Source organism: Pelophylax lessonae, assembly GCF_965119305.1.
Source record: "Pelophylax lessonae genome assembly, chromosome: 13".
NCBI classification, from domain to species: domain Eukaryota; kingdom Metazoa; phylum Chordata; class Amphibia; order Anura; family Ranidae; genus Pelophylax; species Pelophylax lessonae.
The window spans coordinates 9,998,183-10,022,137 of record NC_138780.1 but is presented as its reverse complement, the minus strand read 5'-3'; the positions used below and the strand labels follow the sequence as shown (position 1 = coordinate 10,022,137).

Below are 23,955 nucleotides of genomic sequence, written 5' to 3'. Positions count from 1 at the left end.
GGCTGGGTACCTGCTGCTGTAGTCTAGCATGGGCCATAAACATGGCGGGTGGGGCCTGTTTCTATGAGCTGGAAGCTGGAATAGGAGAAGCTGCAAAGCCAACAGTTTTGCAAAGATGGCATTAAGATGCTGGACATGAGGGTGATTTGGGGACATTTTTTCTTTTGTTCAAGCAGCAGATAGTTCTATGGACCAAAACTGGGGATAGCAAGGCTAAAATTACTACAGACAAAAACACACAAGATGTGGCTTTAATGCAAGAATTAAAATACTACAAAGGATACAACAATGTACAGTTGGCATAAAACGGGACAGTTTTCATTAGATATAATAAGCCAAATAATACAGTAGTTTAAAATTGGCCAGCAGCATGGCAGTTTTAATACGAGATAGTAGGCCTAACTGATATATGCCTAAATTTTATTTTTTCTAAGACCATAGGGATTGTTGTGAATGTGAGTGATGTGCTTTGAGGTGGTTTGGGTGCACACTGTTCTTGCACTTATTTTTATTTTCCTCCAAACAATGCAGTGGTGTGCTATTCTTAATGATAAGCTTTGTCTTTCAGTAATAAACATCATATTGATTATGGAAGATGGACCAAACATCTGGAGAACAAGTTGAAGGTTAGTCTCCTTCCAGTCCTATATCATGATATTTCTCAAAGTTTTACAGTTGAACTCCAGGCAGATATACAATACATAGATTAGTGCAGTTCAGTAATCAGTAATGCATCCCTATATTTAAAATGCAAGCAGTGTAAGTACCAGAATTGGAATTGCTATCAACCTTTTCCAGTCCCATTAAAGGAAGAACAGACAGGGGAAGGGAGAAGCAGCTAAAGGCAGTAGTCAGGTGTGTTGCAATGTAAGGAGCATGCTAAAAGGAGAAGAGAGCAGACGTATAGAAAAATGAGTTCATCAGTCCACTCCCCCTCCATTCATTGTCCAGTCACATGCTTCAGGTGGGGAGACCTGTAAGTGAAAGATAAACTGCATCAGAGAAAGACCAGGTTCCCTGCTTTGTAAATCTCAGCACTAGGTAGACAGGAAAACAGCCCCCAAACCTGTATTCCATCTGTGTACTTAGCTATTTGCCTGAAGTTCTGCTTTTAAGTAGACACACCCTTAATAATTGCTTGGACTTTTCATTATTATTACCCAGATGACCTTCAGAAGTTCAGTCAGAAGTTGTCCAAATATGAAATGCATGAGCTGCGGATGATGTATGAATATTTCAGAGATGATCTGATATATATTGCCCAGGTGTTGGACACTCAGAGCTTCTTGGCCGAGCTGAAATCTCGAACTGATCTAAATGCAGAGGTAAGGTGACATTGTCCATGGCCTGTCTTCTATCAAAATATCATCAAGTGCAGAATATATAATATATTATTTACCTGCATATCTAGTTCATGTGAAGACCTATGTTGTACTCTATTGTTTGTTTTGCTAACACTTATATATATATTTATATATTATTAACATTTGTTGGCATACTTCTTTTGCTACCGCTCGCTGCGAAGGGAGTGTTGCCAATTAGCAGGGCCAGCCCTACCGTGGGTCCCACTGGGTCCATTGGACCCAGGCAGTACTTGGAGAGGAGCAGCAAATTGACACCCAAGACAGTGGTGGAACTACCAGGGTCGCAACAATTGCTATTGCAACTGGGCCCTAAAGTTCCACGACTGTGGGGGGGCACGCCCACCCTGCCCCGCTCCGCTGCTTTTTTCACTGTGGGGGGTCCAGGTGCCGCTGCTCTTAGAGGTAATGATGGGAGTCAGCAAAGCACAGACGTGAGGCTATCTGCCGAGAAAGAGCCATGCTGTTTCCACTATGGTGATCAGGCACAGTAGAAAGACATGAGCATGTATCCCTTCATAAAGGCAGATAGATATCAAAATGATATTGACTCCACACCGCAATACACATAGATCTATACCTGCAAACAGACCCTCACATGGAGTGTTCGCCGGCTGAGATGTCTATGTAGAGCGAACGCATCTACACATCTAAGGGAAGGTTTTCACTGCCAGTAGTCCTTCCTCAATGCCAGTTCTAAAGAGCGTTTTGCAAGCAAACCAACAACAGGACCCATAATGACAATCTAAATAAAACACATCCGGAAAAATGTCCACACTAATCCTAATAAAATTCCCACAATACACCCAAAAAGGAGCAGCAGATTTTTTTTTTTCGGGTGACAAATGCACATAGGGAAGCCCATCAAGTGAATGGGCTTGCCCTTTGCAATGCTTTGATAATCGAGTAGCAGGAATCACTTTGCGATATGTGAACAGGTAGCAGAACCCTACCTTTTTTCTGTTAAAAAAAAAAAAAAACACTTGTTTCCGTAAGTCCTTTCCAAACTGATTACTGAATGGGAGGGTCTGTATTCATTATAACCACAGGGGACGGTAGAAGGAACCTCAGAGGAGAGTCTTCAGTGGGGCATGGAACCAGCCTCTGATCAGACACAGTTTACACCATCCATGCTGGGGGGAGGCCTGTGCTCTGACCTTGTCTTTATCTGTAGGTCAGTAGTGGGGACTTTTTACTTCTCTTCACCAGGAATCCTTTAGGCATGTCTGTGGCAGAAGCGGTGCAGCCTTTTTACGGGGCATGAGAGCGACCAGGGGGGCAATTGCCCCCCTGCCCCCTGGGCCAGTCCTCCCCTGCTCAGAGCACAGGACCCGGCATCTGAGATAACTGGAAGTGTGCCGGATGCTGAAGATCATTGAGAAACATTATCCAAAACAGATTAGAGTAAATAACATGTTTTATGTATATTTTGATTTTATTTAATACAATACTGATAAAGTAACCTAATCTGATCAAAGGAGTTTGTCAGTGTGATAACGGGACAGGTTAGTAGTAAGTGCTTGCTTTGTTAGGAATCAGCGGAGTAACTACTGGGGTTGCAGGAGTTGCAATTGCAACCAGGTCCCATGCTCCAGGCGGCCTGTGCGGCTCCCCTGTACACCTGGGCAGCATGTAGAGAAATCACTGTCCTCTTTTCCCTCCTGTAACTGCAGGAGGAAAATGGAGGAGATTGGTTCCTCTGTATGCTTCCCCCGCCACTCCCCCTATCCATTTCACTTGTGTTCTGCTGTCTCTGGCCCCCTGTGTGCTCCCCTGGACCCCCCCCCTCCCCACTGTGCTGCTCCCCTCTCCTGCCAGCTGCTGCAGGGGATGTGTCACAATAAAGAACCAGGAAGGGGTCGGTAAATATGTAATTAACCAGCTCCTTCCTTTTCTAAATGGGCAGAGTCATAGTCAGTCACATTGTAAAAAAATAAAATAAAATGATAAAATATAATGCAATTAAAATACCAAAAAAACAAAAACTACTGACACCAGTGGGTGAACTTCCAGGATCGCAAAGGTCACACTTGCAACCGGACCCTGGCATTCCACCACCGTGGGGAGGCCCCAAGATGGCAGGAAGGGGGCCCACTTCAGAACTTGTGAAAGGGTCCCGCTGTGGGATAGTAATAAAGGGCCCCGCAATGAGAGTAAAGGGCCCCAGGATCAGTGGGAAGAGCCCCAGGCTTGAAGGGAAGGGCCCCGGCCGGGGGTCCAGGGGCTCTTCATGGGCCCTGAAGGTTCTAGTTACGCCTCTGTAGGGAATGCAACAGTATAACTTCTAAAAGTAGAAACAGCCACTATAATAAAATAACAAAAACAGTCAAAAAAGAGCAAGCTTGTAAAAATGTGAAAATCATAGCAGAAACAACACTGTGATAAAAATATTTTAATAAAATAATAAAAAAAAAACACAAGTTCCCTTTTGTAATGTGAACAACGGAAGCTCAGTGGTAAATGTTATATAACTGGATTCTCACTCTGTGATTTCCTGTTGTGCAATGACAGAATGCCCATGCGGATGCCCATCACCCACTACGATGTCTTCTTCATAAACCAGACTCCTAAAGTTTGACTTTTGTATTCTCGGTGTCCATGGCAGTTTTCATAATCCAGTCATCCATATTTTGTGTAGAAATTTTCAAATTTCCTTCCCTTTCGAAATCTCCAATGTCTTTCCAGCATTACGAGTCGATGAAAAGAGACCTCGGATCCTCAGCGTTTTCGGAGAACTTGGTACAGGATGTTATTGATAAAGGAAGAGAAGCCGTGATAGGATTTTTCGAATGTCTTTATTCCCTACAGACCAATCACCCTCATCACAATTTACTAGCGGTCATTGGTGAAATCCAGCATGTCGAAGGTAACATATTACTCCAGATCATTGTTTTAATTTACCAATTCTGGACCGGAAGATTCTCCCCCTTAATGACCAGGCCAGGCGTTATTTTAATTGACAATTACGCGGTCGTGCGACGTTGTACCCAAATAAAATTGATGTCCTTTTTCCCCACAAATAGAGATTTCGTTTGGTGGTATTCGATCACCTGTGTGATTTTTATTTTTTGTGCTATAAACAAAAAAATTGCGACAATTCAGAAATAAAAACAATATTTTTCACTTTCTGCTATATAACATTCCCAATAAAAAAAATGTAAAAATCTAATTTTTTCATCATTTTAGGCCAATATGTATTCTGCTGCATATTTTTGGTAAAAAAAATCCCAAAAATCCCAAAACCAATATTGATTGGTTTACGCAAATCAATGAACAGGAGACTGAGGCTCATGTTCATTCATAAACGGAAGCATAGGAAAAAACATAGTTTACTATGCTTCAGATATAAATGAACACATTGCGTGATCGGTACCGAGCACTCACTGTGTTCATTTAAAAAAGTAGGGGGCTGATAATTAGCATATTTACCAGCCCTTTCCCCCGGACTACATCATGAAGATCCCCCTGTGTACCCAGGGCCGTGACAAAGGGGGGGGGGGGCAGAAGGGACGGCTGCCCTGGGCACTGTGATATCATGTGGGGTTTGGGGGCATTCAGGACCAGGACAAGGGGTGGGCAGGAGGGGCGGCTATGCTGGGCACCATGATATCATTTGAGGTTTGGGGGCATCCAGGGCCTGGACAAGGGGTGGGCAGGAGGGGACACTGCCCTGGGCACTGTGGTATCATGTGAGGTTTTGGGCATCCAGGGCTGGGACAGGGGGGGGGGGTAGGAGGAGCGTCTGCCCTGGGCGCAATCGTTTATTGCAGGGATGGGGCACCCTGAACCTAATCCTAAGGGAAGGGAGGGCGCATTTTTGCATCTTTGCCTTGAGCGCTCGATGGTCTTGTCCCGGCACTGTGTGTACCCACAGCTTCTAGTGGGAGAAAAAAAGGAAGGAAGCCGGCAGCGCTGGGGAGTGGGGGAGAGGTGACACAGGAGGGCCCAGGTAGGGGGGAATAGGCAGAGATGTATAGTAACGAAGTAGAACTACTTAAGTACTGTACTTAAGTACCGAAATGCGGTATCTGTACTTTCCTAGAGTAGAATTTTTTTCTCCTACTTCTACTTTTACTTCACTACATTTTTTCGATGATTTCGATACTTCTACTCAAGTATTTTTTTTTTGTGCTGCATAGTTACTCGTTACTTTTAAAAAAATTACCACTGCCAGAACAGTAGATGGCAGGTTGCATAACGCTCAAAAAAATGTGTATAATGTCATTTGTAAATCAGCGCATACGAAAATAAAGGCTGTGTATAATAAAAGCTGCTATACCAAATCTTTCCAATAAAAAGAAAATATGAAACAAACAAATAAATGGTGCTACAGCGCTTAAAGTGCATCAAGAAACTACTAACAAACACAGGTTAATCATTTGAATAAATCATTTGAAATAATAAAAAACAATATGATGTTCAAACTTTTGACTTCTTTCTTTAATAACTACATAACACAGTACTTCTACTTCTACTTTCAGTACTTGAGTAGAATTTTTTTTTCAAAACTACTGGTACTTTTTACTTTTAGTACTTAAGTAGCAATTTTTTTGAAAAAACTACTTGCAATACTTAAGTAAAAAAAATGTTGAATACTTTAGTACTTCTACTTAAGTAACTTTTTCTGCGAGCACTTCCACTTCTACTCAAGTAATTTTTTGATCGAGCACTTGTACTTTTACTCAAGTAGAAATTTCGAGTACTTTATACAAGTCTGCCTGGCTGTCACTAACTTTACTACTTTAAGTCAATGACCTTTTAAACATAATAATTCTTTGGCTGCCTCTGGATTTAGTATGTTCTCAGTCACTGACCCAAAACATGTATGGACAGTCAGAATGAAGTAAGAACTGTATACTTGTTCTGGCTATTGACTCTAAAATAAATGAAGCCATTGCTGATCAATATATTTTTTGGTTTTTATTCAAGTATACAGAGATAGCCCAACATTACGAAAAGGCTTCTGCAAGGAGATTGAAGATGCTACAAGAACTTTTGGAATGTCTTGCATCAATCGACCTGTAAGGTCGTCACCCATGCAAACAAAAACCCAATGAAAGTGTTTGAACAGATGCGGGAATGGTAACATTCATTACATCGGTGCCATGTGGCCCAAGATATGGGCATGGCACATGTGAGGGAATGACAATATTTTTAGAGGGTGGCTTCCATACTTCTGTTAGGACACATACAGTATACTTTAATTTTGTGACAGGACAATATCTAGTCTCTGCTAGAGTCATAGACAAGACATGGCCATCCAGCTTGCCAAAAAAAAGTCAGCCCAGGAGGCTTTCATTTATTTCCTATGGCCAGGTTTAGAAAAGGCTTTAAATTTCTTATAAGTGCTGTCCAGCTGTCACAGACATTTTACATTTTGGTGCAGATTTTTGTGTCTTTATTTTGCAGACTTCGTGTGAATGGCTTTTCCCAAGAAGTAGTGAGAAGCTTTCAAGGCCTAAAGAACAAAGCAGATCTGAAAGTTAAAGTACTGTAAAAGGACTTACATACATTGGGCATACATGGACCTCTAAGGACATCAGTTTTGATGAAAAACGTAATGATGATGAGTATTGCATTGGTAGTCTGACAAATATTTTCAAGAAGAGGTGACCAATCATTCCGCCAGCATATGTTTCTGTTTACTGTATTGGTACCAGTGGCGGCTGGTGCTCCATGGGCCGGAGGGGGGGGGCATCAGATGGACTACACCATATCTCCCCCCCCCCCCCCTGGACCACACCAGCCCACACACCATACCCCCCCCCCTGTCGCCGGCTCACTCACCCTGGACATGTGGAGGGCAGGCAGCAGCAGCAGCAGCGGTAGCGGCTTCCCCCTCAGTCTCCTTCATCTCCTCCCTCCTCCTCCTCCTTGGCCAATGGCATGGCTTCTCCTTTCGGGCCAATCGGGAAACGGTCTCAGCTTCCTGATTGGCCAGGAGGAAAATCCATGTGACAATAGCGAATATTCATTCGCTATTGTCACACAACTGGGTGGGCTCAGGACGCAGTGCTCTGCGCCCCAAGCCCACCCTTTTTTGAAGCCTATTAGAGCCTCTGTCTCTAATCACGTGCTTCAAAAAAAAAAAAACGCCCATTGGAATCCATGCGTCCGGCGCCCTGCATATAGATTAGGGGGCCGGACGCATGGATAGGGGGGGCTGCGCCCCTGCCCCCCAATGGATGGGCCGCCACTGACTGGTACCATTGAATAACTATTATTGATATTACACAGTTTGGTAGACACTCTTTGTTGCCAACCACTAGTAGGACTAATGCCAGAGTGGTGTAAGCCCTAGGGTTACCACCTCATCCCTTTAAACCAGGACACACATTCATTATACCATCTCTGTGGCTGATTAAGGTGGTAATTAAACTCACTTGGTGCCTTATGTGCATTATATCAGCCTCAGAACCTGTGTGATTAATATGTGTCCTGGATTAAAGGGATGAGGTGGCAACCCTAGTAAGCCCCCAGACAGGTGGTCAAGGCAAACTATGGACAGTAGCAGACTTTGCATTCTAATGACCAGGACAGGGGCAGACAAACAAAGGTCAGGCTCCAGAAAGGTACATGGAACATTGATGGACAATAACAGAAGTAACAGGTTGATGACCATAATTTGTACAGTCAAGCCGCATGTAAACACTGTCCAAACAATATGCATCCAATGCCTGTGTGTGAAAGCGCTGGACTGGTACCCAGTCTAGTATCCCTGGAGGTGGTCTGGGATGTGTAGTCCTTCTTGGGGGTACGTGGCCGATGAAGGCAAGATTTAGGGTTTCAGCTGCTGCCTCTCTGATAGCGAAGGAATAGCACTCTGCAAGACACATTTGGAAGGGTGTAGAAGTAGATGGTCGTCTCAATAAAAAATGCTTATTGGAATTCACAGTTCACAAGTGATGAGTAGAGCCAATGTGTTTCAGGGGAAATTTCTCCCCATTCGTTAGGGCTAGTATATATGAAAACATTCAAAATCTATGTAGTAAACATGTAGAATTTCTATCATAAATGAGAAATTACAATAAATATGTACCAGTTCTATGATAGATGAGAAATTACAATAAATATAATACAATAATAATACAGTTGGATGGTACCTTTTTGTTGTAATTTCTCATCTATCATAGAACTGCTCCATATTTACTACATACATTGTTAATTTTTTCATGTACTCTAGCCCTAACGGAGAGAGAGAGGCATTTCCCGCCGAAAGGTGTTGGCTCTACTTAGCACTTTTAGCCTAAGTTCACACTGAGGCCAGTTTAAAATTGTGCAAGTTCACCTGAACACGCGCGATTTCAAACCTGGAATTTTTAGTCCGACTTCGAGGGCGATTTAACAGACATCTGTGTGGGTTTCTGCACAGATGTCTGTTAAAATCACCCCCGAAGTCGCCAAAAGTAGTACAGAAACTACTTTTGGGAAATGGTACAGAGCCCCAAAATTCAGGCGGTGCCATTGCCGGCAATTGGCTTCGATTTGACATGTCAAATCGCATGTCAAAACGGACCAATGTGAATGTGGACTGTGAATTCCAATAAATATTTTTAAGAGTAACCTCAAGTGTGGTGACCTTCCATATCAAGCGTGCCTCTACACCCCTCCGAATCAAACAATACACTGGAATAATGCCCCATACACACGTGCAGATTATCTGCAGACTTTTGTCTGCAGACTTACCAAAACCATATAATATGAGGTCAAACCTAAACACTTTCAATTTGTATGCAATCCGGCAGGCCCTTGCACTACATAGAAAAGGTAAGTCTGCAGACAAAAGTCTGCAGATAATCTGCACGTGTGTATGGGGCATAAGCCAAGTCATAAACAGTCAAACAGAAGTCCAAGATGGAGAGACAGACTTCTATCAAGGACATGGGCATGCAAATCTTTTGATTAGATGCAGTATTTAGGTTCTGACTTCCTTTGAAAGTCCACTAATGAAGCCAGGTGTGCACAACAGAGACATGAGCTGCAGTACGAAGTAAGGACCAGCAGATGGTGAAGGCTCAATGCTGGATAAAAACCGTATCACCTGGGCTTTATACATTTTGTAAATAGTGGGTATTGTTAAACAGTGTCTTTTGGGTAATTTTTGTTGCGGTTTCCACATTTTAAACTGATGTTTTTATTTATTTTCTCACTATTTAAATAAAATATTTGTTTTACAAATAACCATTTAATTACTAGATAGATTACGGCAGAAGTTGTTCACTTTCAGACTCTCTCGCTAATTGAAACTTAAGCCTAGTACACACGCAACGATTATCGGCCGACCGACCGTCCGTCTTTTGTCCAGAGTGGTGTCTGTTGGTTGGAATGTACTCTAGATTGCACACGAATTTTCTCGCCCGACAAAATTCTACTTCAGAAGTGATGTCATGTGCTGGTTTGCTTTCTTTGTGTTCTTTCTTCTCTGAGCATGCCCAGACTTGCTCATTAGATTTTTCCCTGTCGAAATCTGTACTGACTGCACGAAAATCGGCCGTGTTTTGACGGCGGACAAAAATTTTATAACCTGCACACCAGATATTTTCGGCCGAAAAGTCGGAGTCGGTTGTCGGAAGCATCATACTAACAAGCCGAAAAGCGGCAGATCGGCCATCGGACGAAAATTCCCTGCCGATTTTCGACGCGTGTGTATGAGGCTTTAGCAGAGAAATGTCTCTACACATTAGGCAGAAGGGTGGGGGTTGGTGGAGTCACTCCTCTGACTTTTTTAGCTGTGTGTGTGTAATTTTCAACTTGGGCTTTTAAGCTTTGTGAACAACGGGGATATTTTTTTTTAGTATGTACAGTCACTATACTGTACATTCCCCATAACTGTGGTCCTCAACTCCGGTCCTCGAAGCCCACTAACAGGCCAGGTTTGCAAGATAACTAAATTACATCACAGGTGATCTAATTTGCTGCTCAGTGATTGCAGTATTCTAGTCTGCATCTCCCCAAGGTAATACTTAAAATCTGGCCTGTTAGTGGGCCCCGAGGATCGGAGTTGAGGACCACTGCCCTATAATATGCAACTCCCTGAGCCTGTATAGCCCTAAACTCTTTGCAGCTTCCCTGAATAGCAGGCAGATAATGTAGCTTTGATGATGGTCATAGAAGTGATGTCACATACATGTTAGTAGAGCTCCAAATGATAAGGGTGGCCTCTTGCACAGTTCCTGTTCAATTACTCCTGGTGGTGAAGATGGAAACTGCTGAAGTGGAAGGGCGTGAAGTGGAAGGGGGCCCCAGGAAGTTGGGATGGTGAACTTGGAGATCCTGAGGTGAGATGAGCAGTAGCGAGGAATCAGGTCACAAGCCGAGACAGATAGGTACAGAATCACGATCAGATTCCGGGTCAGAGACAGGCAGGGGTTCACAACAAGCTTGACATTTTTTTTTCAGTCAGTGATAAGTTCATAGATAAAATGTTCAAATTAAATCCCATACGAAGTATCCACTCAATAACACCGATTCAAATACTAATAGGTGAAAAACCCTGGTGATGTGAGTGTGAGTAAAGGTAATGGCCGCTTACCAGCAGGCTGTAGGCAAGCAGCTTTGATCACCCGACTTTTCAATACAGGAAAAAGGATCCCCCTCCGTTTAGATTCTGAGGCAGAAATCCTTTCCTTCCCAGCAGCTGATGTATGAGTAAACTGAACGGCTCTTCACAAGAACAATCCCGATCCACCTTCACTTGCTGTGAGAGTGAACTGATAGGCTCTTCACAATAACGATCCCAATCTGCCTTCAGCTGCTGTGAGGGAACTGACAGGCTCTTCACAGTAACGATCCCGAACCCCTTCCACTATCTGTTCAAGATGACATCACCACACAGCTGTTGACAGGCTCTTTGAGCAGAAGACATGTATGGAAAAAAAAGGGGACTCGTGGTGCATTACCTTCTAAAACCGTTTATTAAAAAAAATAAAGATGCACTTACATCAGATCAAAGATAGAGAAGCAAAACAAATCGTTGATTAAGCAAACAAGGCCGCCTGCAGTGAAGACCGTGTGAATTGACAGGTGCTAACTACTCCGTCCGACGCGTTTCCCCCTCTGGCAGGTGTCAACTCCATTCCCAGTTCACTGCCCTAGGAGGTGCTTTCTAACTGTGTGGGGGATGGGCTTGCTGAATGAACACAGAGACCTGTGTTCCTAAACAAGAGGAACACAGGATCCCTATGTTTTTTACTGACAGAACAGCGGTCTGCCGTGTTTACAACAGCGGACCGTTGTTCTGTCTCCACGGGGAGCGATCGTGTGTACTGGGTGGACATCACGGCTGCCGGACCCCCTGTGGCCACTAGCGGTCCTGCGAAGCGACGTACGTACAGGTACATCGTTTTGTGGGACAGAGCCGACCTGCCACAGTAAAACTACAGCAATATCTCCTAAACGGAGCATGTTTAGGGGATATTTAATGTACCTACGTGTAACAAATTTATTGGTCTAAAATAAAATCATTTGTATACAATGTAACAATTGAATAAGGAGACTATCTATTTAACCCCTTCCCGCCTAAGGGAAAAACGAATGTTAATGCCTAAGCACACTTTTGCAACTTTGACATGTGTTAGTAAAAACATACATATCATCACAACTACTTTGTGCATTCTGGTGGATAATATCTTTTTTTTTTTTCCCAGAAAAAAATTGGGCATTCATTTGGAGGTAAATGGTAACGGATATCCCGTGATTTTTTTATTATCAAAGAAAAACTGGCACAAAATAGTAAAAAAATATATATATATTTTTTCAAATTTAGCTGTATGTTTCTTGTTACTACCATAACCTGCCACCAAAAAACAACCCAAAATAAATACTCGTGCTCCTGATTTTTTTAATCCTGTTTAAAATATACTGACCATGACCTTTGACCGTGACCTTTACCTTTGACCCTTGCTTGACCCAAACATTAACCCTGACACTGACCTAGATCAAACCTTGATCTAGGTATTTTTTCTTTATTTGTATATATATATATATATATATATATATATATATATATATATATATATATATGTTGTAAGCTGGGGAACAGGTAGCAGGTGCAAAGCTCCCTGGGATAAGCAGTCTTTCAGGCACAGATACCAAGTCCAGTGAAGTAGTGACAAACAGTGCGGTGTTTATTGGTGCTATATACAAGTCTATATACAGGTGCTGTACAGTGCTTTAAGGAAAACAAGCAGGAATGATAATAACAAAACAAAATCCTAGCCGTGTCCCGGCACTTACTACACACAAAGCAGGCCCTCACTAACAGGCTGAACAAGCCTACAGCTTGTCAGCTTCCAAAAACACAGTCTGATAAGTTTACTGACCTTCCGCTTTCCTAGACAAACCTTGTCTGATTTCCCAGGCTGAGAGAGAGCACTGCTGTCTGTCTCACGTGAGTTTAAATTGGCCTGGTGAAGAGGACCAAGATCTGAACTGGATCATGGATCAGAGATCCCTAAAGGTATACAAGAGATGCCTGGTTGATGTATAAACCCCGAACAGGACTTTTCCTGTCTCTCTCTGGGACGCTCTGCTACAATATATATATATATATATATATATATATTTTTTTTTTTTTTTTTTACACACAATTGTTTGTTTCTCTCTCTATGCAAGGAGAGAGAGAGATACAATGTACCTTCCTCTCCATGCAAAGAGAGAGAGACACAGGGGTGGACTTCAAAGTGACTAGTTGCTGTGATAGTCAATCAGAGGCTATCACAAAGATTGGGTGTTCTGGGTCCAGATTGTTAGTACAGGACCCGGGGGTTCTCGCTGAGACCCTGGTCTCTGTGCTATGAGCACACTGTGTGGCGCAGTCCCAGCACAAAGACGGACATGCAGATTCACGGCCCCACGGAAAAAAGCCCAGTTCAGTGAGGCAGCATATCTGCGTACTGTCAGAGTCAAGGGGTTAAAATTAAATTGATCATGGATTAAACATATCCCCTCTAGAGAACAGTATAACATATATGAAACTTTGTGCATCATAAAGTATACACCAAATTTGCTATTGTCACACAAATGGGTGGGCTAGGGCGCAGTGCTCCATTTGACTTCAACGGGGTTTGGATTCAGGATCTTATCTTCCGGGCGTTTGTTTCATTCTCCTCTTGATCAAGTTTCTCATTTCTAAATTGTATTCCCCTCCTCATTCAGAGTAATGCGCCGACCCCATTCACAGCTGTAGCAGAGATTTTTCCTCTGGGGTCATCGTCTAGACACTTTCAGTTTTGGACGAAGGGATTTCAGCTCTTTCAGTTTGCGTCTAGCTTCACCTGACAAGGGGGTGTTCACGATCCTAGAATACAGGATATAAATGGTTATTAGGTCTCACATTCTCTAGGGTGCAATTATGAGGAATATGTACTATTATTATTATAATTATTATTCACAGACCAAATTACTGTGTCCCAGACAATCAACGACCTCCTGCCAAACTGACTAAAACCTTCTGTTTATCCCTAAGCAGGCAATAGGTTCTGACTTTCCCGTGACAGTATATAGGACACGCCAAACACATAGAAGTTTAGTAATTAGTGTATTTCAATTTGTCAGACTAAAACTTTTTTCCTCTAGCCTCAATATTTTTTCATTAGAGAGCGTAGATTTTACTTTAACCACTTGCCAACCGCCACGCGACTATTTACTGCGGCCGTCAGCCCCCCGCAGGCAAAGTGACGTAGTACTACGTCGCTCGCCCACAAGCCTGTATGGGGCCAGCGCGTGCCGGCGGTGGCGCTCTCCCGCCCCTGCTTGTTCCCTGCCTAGCCAGCGCGTGTGACCGGCGGCTCCGATGTCCGCCAGCCACTCGCGATCTCCCTCAGGAGAGGGAGAAAGACAGACGGCTGATGTAAACACAACCATCTGTCATTCTCCCTGAAGTAATGACAGAGGCTATGCGATCCTGCTATGTAGGATCGTATGTCTCTGTGATTATTTCACTAGCTACGATCCCTAACAGTTAGAATCATGCCCCTAGGGACACACCTAACCCCTTGATCACCAATAAAGTTAACCCCTTCCCTGTCAGTGTAATTTTTACAGTAACAGTGCATATTTATAGCACTGATTACTGTAGAAATGTCACTGGTACCCCCAAAAGTGTCAAAAATGTCAGTCAGGGGTCCGATCTGTCCGCCGCAATGTTGCAGTCTCGCAAAAAAAATTGCAGATCGCCGCCATTACTCGTTAAAAAAAAAACAATAAAAATGACAAAAATCTTTCCCGTAGTTAGTAAACACAATAACTTTTGCGCAAACCAATCAAAATACACTTATTGCGATTTTTTTTTACCAAAAATATGTAGCAGAAACAAATTGGCCTAAAATGTTAAAAAATTTGAGAATTTCATATAAAAAAAATGTGAAAAATATTGTTATTTTTTCAAAATTGTCGCTGTTTTTTTGTTTATAGCGCAAAAAATAAAAATCGCACAGGTGATCAAATACCACCAAAAGAAAGCTCTGTTTGTGGGAAAAAAAGGACGTCAATTTCATTTGGATACAGCCCGTTTGGTCATTTGTATCTACAGGTAAGCCTATAATAAGGCTTACCTGTAGGTAAAATAAAATTTTTCTTAACCTGCACCGTGTAGGAGATTTCACCCTGGATGCAGCCAGTTACATCACCGGCGCATGGGCTCTGAAGGTCCGGCATACCATGCTGGACTTTCCGAGCTTCGTGCTGGACCCAAGAGCTCCCGCGCATATATGCGGGAGTGATGTCATTGCGGCTCCGGCCAATCATACAGCTGGAGCATGTGAACCAGGAAGAAATATCGGGGGAAGATGTCAGCCCTCTCAGCAGTGGCAGCACAGCGCTGGATACAAGGTGAGTATTTCATAATGTGCTATGCAATTGCCTTGTAGGTGTTTTTTTTTTTGTTTTTTTTTACAACAGCCACGGTTTACATCCGCTTTAAGTGAGGCAAAACGATCTCAGAAGCAGGCAGGGTCCAATCTCTGTTGACTAAAGCCCTCCTGTATTCATTTCCATTATTCGGTTCAGCTGGCTACCCAGCATGCACCTCCCGAACTTGCGCCTGCGCAGCAATGCCACTTCCCGGCGTTCTTTCTTCCTGACAGGTTGTGGCAATTCCTATGGGCTCCTAGGATAGATAACGACAATATCCCAAAAGCCCATGGGAATCGCTTTGTTACGTCATTGCCTAGGCGGCGCCGGAACTGCTCCAGGAAATAAAGGAAAAGAGGTAATTCGAAAAAAAAAATATTTTCCATTTACAATAGAAATGCGACATAATCTAGTGTGAGCAGCGCTGATCTACACATCAACCCTGTGTACCTGATTTACAAATAATTATGTGCAAAATACATGTTACAAAATTACAAAATACAAAATGTCTAAATAATATGCAACCAGTGCCATCTTAGGAGCATTAAAGGGCCCTGAGCAATGCAGTGCACTGGGGCCCTGCCTAGACAATCACCCACGAGAAATAAAAAGGAAATTATCGATAAGGCGATATTTGTTGGTACAGCAGTGCCAGGCTAATGACAGCTTCCAAGTTCTGCAACTGGGTCTGGTGAACACACACACGGATGGGAGTCAGACTCGACTGTCCTGTGTGCGCCTGTTCCCTTGGAGGTGGACAGGCATTCCTGCAGTTGTGGGCTCCCCTTCCACGGCCCAAGTGGCCTGAGAGCAGCGGGATGCACACGGGAATCGGGACTAATGCTTGGCTGGGTCGCTGGACAGGTGGGGCCCCCGGGCAACTGCCCAGCGTGCCTATTCCGTAAGATGGCCCCGTATGCCACCATATACAGGCGGTCCCCGGGTTACAAACATCCGACTGGAAACGACTCCTACTTACAAACAGAGGGAGACAACAGGAAATGAGAGGAAATCTACCCCTAGGAAGGGAAATTCACTCCTGTAAGAGTTCTCATGGGAAAAAGGTGTCTCCACTGAAGCTTTATCACCAATCCTTGATTCCACAACAACCCAAAATTTTCAAAATCCAGTTGTCATAGGGACAGAAAGTAAGGTGAAATCTTCTAAACAGGGGCACAGACAGCAAAACAAATGGTGCAGGGGTGTTAACCCTTCCCTTTGCTATTTAAAAAACTTAAATTATTCTTTCGGCTGGAGCTACACCTAAAAAAATGTACCTGTTCCAACTTACAAACAAATTCGACTTAAGAACAAATCTCCCTCAGTACATGCCTACAGCTCTCATTCTCCTGGCCAACGCTGCATATACTAACAGGTGCAGCGCTCTATCAATTAAGATGTGACAAGAAATATACTGTACACTTAGTTCCAAATATCATCAGGATCTCATCCAAACAACACTAAAACTGTGTGAACACTAAACATCAATGACACACTGTGACAAATGTGAAAAACAGTCAATATACATAGACTGAATTTTGTGAAAATATAAGTTAAAAAAAAGTGATAATATACAAATGTTCAATATATGGAAAACAATAGAAAATTAAATGAGAGTAATAAGATGAGAGTTCATATGAAGGTATATAACGCCAGAACAGGATAAAAAGGAGAGAAAAAACGCACAGGCAGTGTCGAAAAAATGGGATAGACTTCTCAAGCCGTAACCATCAATGCTTAAAAGGTCTTCTAGGTGTCTGTGGTGACATACAAGACTTGCCAGATTTTATTACCCTCAAAAGAGTTGTGATCTGCACCAGTCTTGTCACAGAGGATGTCTTCAGACCCCTGAAGACGTCATCTGTGACGAGACCTGTAGGGATGAGCCTGACACATGCTACTGCACTTGCGCAAAGGAACAGCCAGCAGCCATATTTGATGCTGGAATCCCATACTACTGTGTTCAGAGACATGTAGTGTTACTTCTTGCATTTGGTGTTACTTCTTGCATACTGTTATACTCACTGTAATTCCTCTATCCGGCTTGTTGTCAGAGCTTTAATCAGATCCCTAAAATGAGGACCATCAAGATTGTTCTCAGACAGGTTCAGTATCCTCAGTGTCTGGTTATTTCTTACTCCAGATGCCAGGTGGGGGCAGGAACTGTCTGTCAGCTGATTATTAGACAATCTGTAGAAGAAGAGAAGAATTTTACCTGAAGAAAAATAATTTCTCCCCCAGGAATGAATGTAACTATTCTCTACACAAATGGAACTCATTTCCCTTGCAAGCATGCTCCCCCACCCTCCTGAACCATACTTGGCCAACTGTCCCAAACATGAGGGGTGCCTTGCTCATGTTGATGAGGACAAGGGCCTTATCCCCATAACCTTGTCATCAGCTATATAGGGGAAGGGGTGGGGATAGTGGTGACATCATTGCCCAAATTAGCCATGGACATATTTGGTCAATATCATTGCCCAGATATGGCTAATAGCCATATTTGGGCAGTAATGTCACTGCTATCCCCGCCTCTTTGCTTAAAAGGGGTGGAGATTCCCATGACGTCAGTTGTTCCTGTTCCTAGGGACACAGCAGGTGCAAGCACTCGTGGCTTCCTTAGGAACCAGTGATAGTGGGAACTTGTCATATAAAGAAGCAGTAGAAAGAAGGCTTCTATATATCATGCACAGCTCCCGTCAAAAAGGGGGCTGCATAAGCTAATGTTTGTCCGAATTTCCAAACAGCCAAAGTTTGGTCCAAACCTAGGTTAGGACCGAACCATCCACTCATCCCTAGTGTTCAGTGACACTGCTGTTAATCCCCACACACATTAGTGGAAGTGCTAATTAGCTCACTCTGTGTATTGGTGGTCATTGGTGTAGTTAATTGGCTCCTTCTGTGTATTGGTGGTCAATGATTGTGTTGAAAGTGGTTCTAAAGCCTTAAGGTTTTTCACCTTAAGGCATTCTATACAAAATCTCTCTTAGCCCCCCCCCCATTATACTTACCTGAGCCCGATCCAATCCAGTGATGTGCACGAGACCAGCGGCTCTCGCCGCTGTCTCTCCTCCCTGGGCAGATTGATAGTAACAGGAGCCTGTGGCACTGGTGGCCAGTAATCATGTTAATTAGCTCCTCCCATACACTGGTGGCCAGTGGTAGTATTCATTAGCCCCTCCCTCAGTACATTGATGGTCAGTGCCCCAACATTAGTGTCAGCGGAAGTACTTGTAACTAGCTTCCCAGCACTGATGTCAGTGACAGCAAATAAACCCCAAGCACCAGTACCAGTGAGTGCAATAATGACCCCCGCATTGGTGGTTGTGGCAATGCTGTTACCCTCCTCCTTGCATTGATGCTCAGTATCAGTGCAGCTAACCCCAGTTATGGTCAGTGGCAGTACTGTTAGTCCTACCCCATTCTTGGAAATTACTTTGTCTTACTGTACTGGATTAAATTTTGTGCCAGAAGCAGAGACTGTCAGAGCAATCAACATCCCACTGCCCCTCTGCAAATTGCCTGATGCACAGCAGACTATGGGCGGCCACAGGCTGCATGTTGGGCACAACTCGAACAGACACTTCAGTATTACCATATATGTTTGGATGTAAAGCGTCCTAAATTTCTTAACACTATCTCTGTCAGTCCTGTTATACTCACTGTAATTCCTCTATCCGGGTTGCTTTCAGAGCTGCCATCAGATCCCTGAAATGAGGACCCTCCAGATTGTTATCAGACAGGTTCAGTATCCTCAGTGTCTGGTTATTTCTTATTCCAGATGCCAGGTGGGGGCAGGAACTGTCTGTCAGGTAATTATTATCCAGTCTGTAGAAGAAGAGAAGAATGTTACCAGCAGAACATATATTTCTCCCCTAGGTATGAATGTATGAATATTGCACTTGGGGCCAAAATCATAAAACACAAATTATGCTCTAGAGGGGAACCTCTGGGGGAATCCAGGATAGAGAAGATAGACTACGTAATAGCATGCAACGTCAACTTGCAGCTGTCAAAGCCGGCAGGATATTAGCATGCATAAGGAAGGGGATATATTCCAGAGATAAATCTATAATCCTTCCACTTTATAAAACCTGGTCCAGCCACACCTGGAGTATTCTGTCCAGTTCTGGTCGCCAATCCTCAGAAAGGATGTGCTGGAACTGGAGAGAGTCCAAAGAAGGTCAACTAAAGTAATTAGGGGATTGGAGGACCTTACTTATGAGGAGCGATTACAAACGCTTAATTTATTCTTCTTGGAGAGGAGACGCCTGAGAGGGGACATGATAGCAATTTACAAATACCTCAATGGGGATCCCAGCATAGGTAGAAAACTCTTTAGTCCCAAGGAGTTCAAGAGGACATGTGGCCACACAATGAGATTAGAGAAGAGGCGGTTTAACCTTAAGCTGCGTAAGGGGTTCTTCACTGTACGGGCGGTGACAATGTGGAACTCTCTTCCACAATTGGTGGTAGCTGCGGGGAGTATGGCTACTTTTAAAGACTCTTGGGCATGCATCTCACAGATCACAACATTCAGGGTTATGGGAAATGATCAGGCCACTGACACACACACACACCTGTACAGGTTGAACTGGATGGACTGATGTCTTTATTCAACCTCAACTACTATATATGTAACTATTCTCTACATGAAGTGAACTAATTTCTCTTTATTGGAATCATTTATATTAGATCACTTTATACAACTCCAGGAAATAGAATTTTATAGGAAAAAAGTTATAATGGAGTAGACATTCCAATATTATCATCCATGTGTAGAGACAGTGATATCTCCAAACACAGAAGTGAGTAAAGTTCCGCTTTAAGCTCAGCTATATTAGCAGGAGTGGCAGCACAAAACTATCAGTTTCTGTGTGCTTGTAGGCAGGTGCAGTCTACTTTCTCCACTGCAGGTGGTGCTCTTCTGCAGCGGCACTGTTGTTGGAGAGGAACTCAAGAGGAACAGGGTTCCGCTATAGTTTCCTTGGTCACTGGGAAGTTATCCTATTGGATGTTGCCATCCCATGTGACCCTACCAGCCATCTTGGGTCAGGCAGAGCCTATTAAAGGCCCTGGTTCCCAGGTTTGGCGCACATTTTATATGTTGGCAGAGTAGAGACAGGTACCCCACCTGGTAGGGACAGTACTAGCGGTAGGAAAAGGTTCCTGATGAGGAGGGAAACTGTAGTGTCATAACTCTTCTGGGCACCTTCCCGTTTGGACACGAGATGTCCAGGCCGCATTCTGCCCCTCTCAACAGATGATGACAGTTCGGCTGAAATCTGCTCTTTTCATGTTACTGGAATCCATGAGTGCACCTGGCCGGGTAGCCTGCCCACCGGTTTATTGTAACTGCTGCTGAATAATTTCAATACAAGTTCTGCCCTGTGTCTGTCTGTGTGAATTATTGCTGCTGCACACGCTACACCCAACCTTCATGCTACTAGAATACATGTCTTTCATAAGAAGTGGCCATTACTAACGTATTCATCAGATCACTGAATGTAACACTTACCAGGGATGTCACCTGCATTTTAAAGCGGAGTTCCAACCTGGGTATACTTTTTTTAATAAAAATACCCCTGGGACAGTCAGGGCTAGTACATTCCACAATGGCTAGCCTCTGATCTGTCCCGGGTTGCACTTACCTTTTAGGAGAAATACTTACCTGGAAAAAGTATTGTCCAGCACTGCCATCTCAGGTGTGGGCAGCTTGAAGCCAGCGCAATCCTCTTCTGCGTCCTCTTCCGTCTTCTTCGGTCCCACGATGCACTGCACCGGCCCCGCCGTCACTTCCGGTGCGCGCGCATCATCCCTCCACAGCTTCTGGGCATGCCCAGAAGCTGTTTAGAAGGGAATGAGGCGCTCACCAGAACTGACGTCGGGGCCGGTGCGGGCGCATTGATTCCTGGGAGCGATGACGTTCAGCTCCCAGGAATCATTGCAAAGCCAGGAAGTGACGAATTGCCGTGGCCGCCGAGGGGAGGAAGAAGGAAGTAAGGTAAGTATATTTTCTTCTATACGAGGTAAGTAAAAAAAAAAAAAATTGCGATTATCCATTTGTTTTTCAGGTGACCCGAAGCGAGAAGATGGAGTATAAATTTAGGGTGTAACTCCACTTTAATTCTGGGGGTGTAAAAGACAGTATGGCTGAAGATGAGGGGGCTGAATAAAGCTAGATGTTATTTGGACAGGATGTCAGTGTGACAATGGTGATGTAAGTTCCCATTGCGCTGCCACGAATATGTGACAAAGTGGTGTCAACTAACACGAACAACAACTCACACTCTATTATGAACATGTGACGATGACTCTCTGCCTCACACTGCAAAAAAGTTTCTGGCTGGAGGGACCACTATCTAGGTACCAGAAGACAGAGTGATTGACATTGGGTTTAGTTACACTGCAACTGGGTGGCACAATTCCAACTTTTAATAAATGTCTGTAGTACACACTGTCACGGCAGACAGGAATATTCCAGAGATTTACAGTAAGGCAGTGCTCTTCAAAGAGACAGGGGTTCTTTTAAGATCTGCCTTAGTGAAATACAAATAATATTTATGGTTTTAAAATATTTTTTGATAAGACAAAAAAAGGAAAATTGTACAATGGTTACAGAAGAAAGGTATTACAAAAGAGATAATACAACAACATAAAAACAAAAGGGAGTGCTCCTTACATCAGAATCCGTCAGAGTATCCCCTTACATCAGAATCTGGCGGAGTGCCCCCTTACATCAGAATCCAGCGAAGTGCCCCTTACATCAGAATCCAGCAGAGTGCCCCCTTACATAAGAATCTGTTGGAGTGTTCCCTTACATCAGAATCTGGTGGAGTGCCCCCTTACATCAGAATCTGGTGGAGTGCCCCCTTACATCACAATCTGGCAGAGTATTCCCTTACACCAGAATCTGGCAGAGTATCCCCTTACACCAGAATCTGGCAGAGTGACCCCTTACATCAGAATCCAGCGGAGTGCCTCTTACACCAGATTCCGGTGGAGAGCTCCTTACATCAGAATCCGTCAGAGAATCCCCTTACACCAGAATCTGGCGTAGTGCCACCTTCCTTACATCAGAATCCAGTGGAGTGCCCCTTACATCAGAATCTGGAAGAGTGCCCCCTTACATCAGAATCTGGATCTTTTTTACAGGAGCAGTGATTGTAATGATGCTTAAAGTGAAACAATAAAAATGAAAAAAGCAATACTGACATTTCTAAAAGAAAAAATGTCATTTAAACTTGCTCGCGGCTGTAATGTATTTTTCGGCTCCTGGCAATACAGATAAAAAAAATGAAAAAAACGGCATATGGTCTCTCCCAAAATCCATACCAGAACCTTATCTGAGCATGGAGCCTGGCAGGTAAGGAAAAAGGGGGGGACGAGCGAGCACCCCCCCCCCCTCCTGAACCATACCAGCCCCTGCCCCAAAGCACCTTGTCCCCATGGGCATTTAGAGAAGCATCCTTGTTATACTCACCGTAATTCCTCTATCCGGCTTGTTGTCAGAGCCTCCATCACATCCCTGAAATAAGGACCCTCCAGATTGTTCCTAGACAGGATCAGTGTCCTCAGTGTCTGGTTATTTCTTATTCCAGATGCCAGGTGGGGGCAGGAACTGTCTGTCAGGTGAGTAGTCATTAAACTGTAGAATAAAAGACTGTTAGCAGAAAAAAAGATCTCATACATTAATATTACTTTGGTCCATATTAATATAATTCATTTTATTTATCGTTATCATGAATCTTAGTTTATTTTATAAAGTGCTAGCAAATATTTTGCTAAGTAAAATGTTATAATGGAGTAGACCCCCCAATATTGTCCTCCATGTGTAGAGACGGTGATATCTCCATACACAGGATGAGCACAGAATACCACTGACATGACTCGTATTGTGCTATAATCTCCTTGTGTATGGAGCATGAATGGTATCAGCAGACAGTGTGAGGCCGCAATCAGCATGGCTAGTGATTGGACGGGATGATATTCTGTTTATCTCAGCTGATAAGAGCTCTGTACTCATAGGTAGTAATGGGGAGATCCCCAACACTGCAGTAATGGGGAAATCCCCCATACATCTCCCAAAACTAAATAGTGGGTGGTAAGAGAGAATGGATTTCCCGGTGTGTGGCCACCTATAACCTCATCAGTTTTACTAGTAACCCAAATAAATGGAATATCAGATTGTTAGAATGTATTAGGGAGATGTGATCAAACTGAAAAATCCTTCCATTCTTGTGTGAAAACCAAAAATGTGTTTAATAAAAAAAATATATATATATAAAATAAGATTACAAGATACATAATATAATACAGAATATAAAACAATCTAAAAAATTATAGCTATGTTCTGGAGATAAAATTGTGTGCATTTGTATGTTTGTGTGTCAGATTGCTTCCCATGTGCCCGTGAGTGTCTTAACCACTTCCTGACTGCCCCCTGCCTATTTACTGCGGAAGGGTGGCTCTCCTGCGCAAACCGACGTACGTCTACGTCGGTCAGGCGCGGGAAGCTAAGGGGCGAGTGCGCCCTGCCGGCGGCACGCTCCCGCCCCCACTCTGAAGCGGGGAAGACGATGCACGGGTCAGGCCGATTGCCGCCAGACACCCGCGATCGTTCCCCGCTGAGAGAGAAGGACGGTCAGCTGTTGTAAACACAGCTGACCGCTCTTCTCCCTGAAATGATCACAGAGCTCATGTGATCCTTCTATATGGGAACACATGTCTCTATGGTCATTTC

At 43.6% G+C, this 23,955-nt stretch overlaps 2 protein-coding genes across 2 annotated transcripts in view; one reads left to right on the top strand and one right to left on the bottom strand.

Annotated features, from left to right (window-relative positions):
* Positions 1–536: 536 nt before the first annotated feature.
* LOC309569908 (uncharacterized protein) lies at positions 537–6,848 on the top strand (the record flags this gene model as incomplete). The annotated part of the gene is made up of 5 exons (XM_082275899.1): positions 537–626; positions 1,165–1,325; positions 4,047–4,227; positions 6,291–6,382; positions 6,771–6,848. The coding sequence occupies exons 1-5, from the start codon at positions 596–598 to the stop codon at positions 6,846–6,848; spliced, it is 543 nt and encodes a 180-aa protein (XP_082132025.1). The 5' UTR covers positions 537–595.
* Positions 6,849–17,233: 10,385 nt separating this feature from the next.
* Positions 17,234–23,955, bottom strand: part of LOC309543141 (uncharacterized protein) — a gene marked incomplete at its 3' end in the record, with an annotated part of 1,180,881 nt that continues 1,174,159 nt past the window's right edge. Inside the window, exons 35-37 of the mRNA XM_082242522.1 lie at positions 22,696–22,860; positions 18,876–19,040; positions 17,234–17,402 (exon numbers count right to left, since the gene is read on the bottom strand). Of these exons, the coding sequence (XP_082098648.1) occupies positions 17,234–17,402; positions 18,876–19,040; positions 22,696–22,860 (499 nt within the window). The remainder of the gene's footprint in view (positions 17,403–18,875; positions 19,041–22,695; positions 22,861–23,955) is intronic.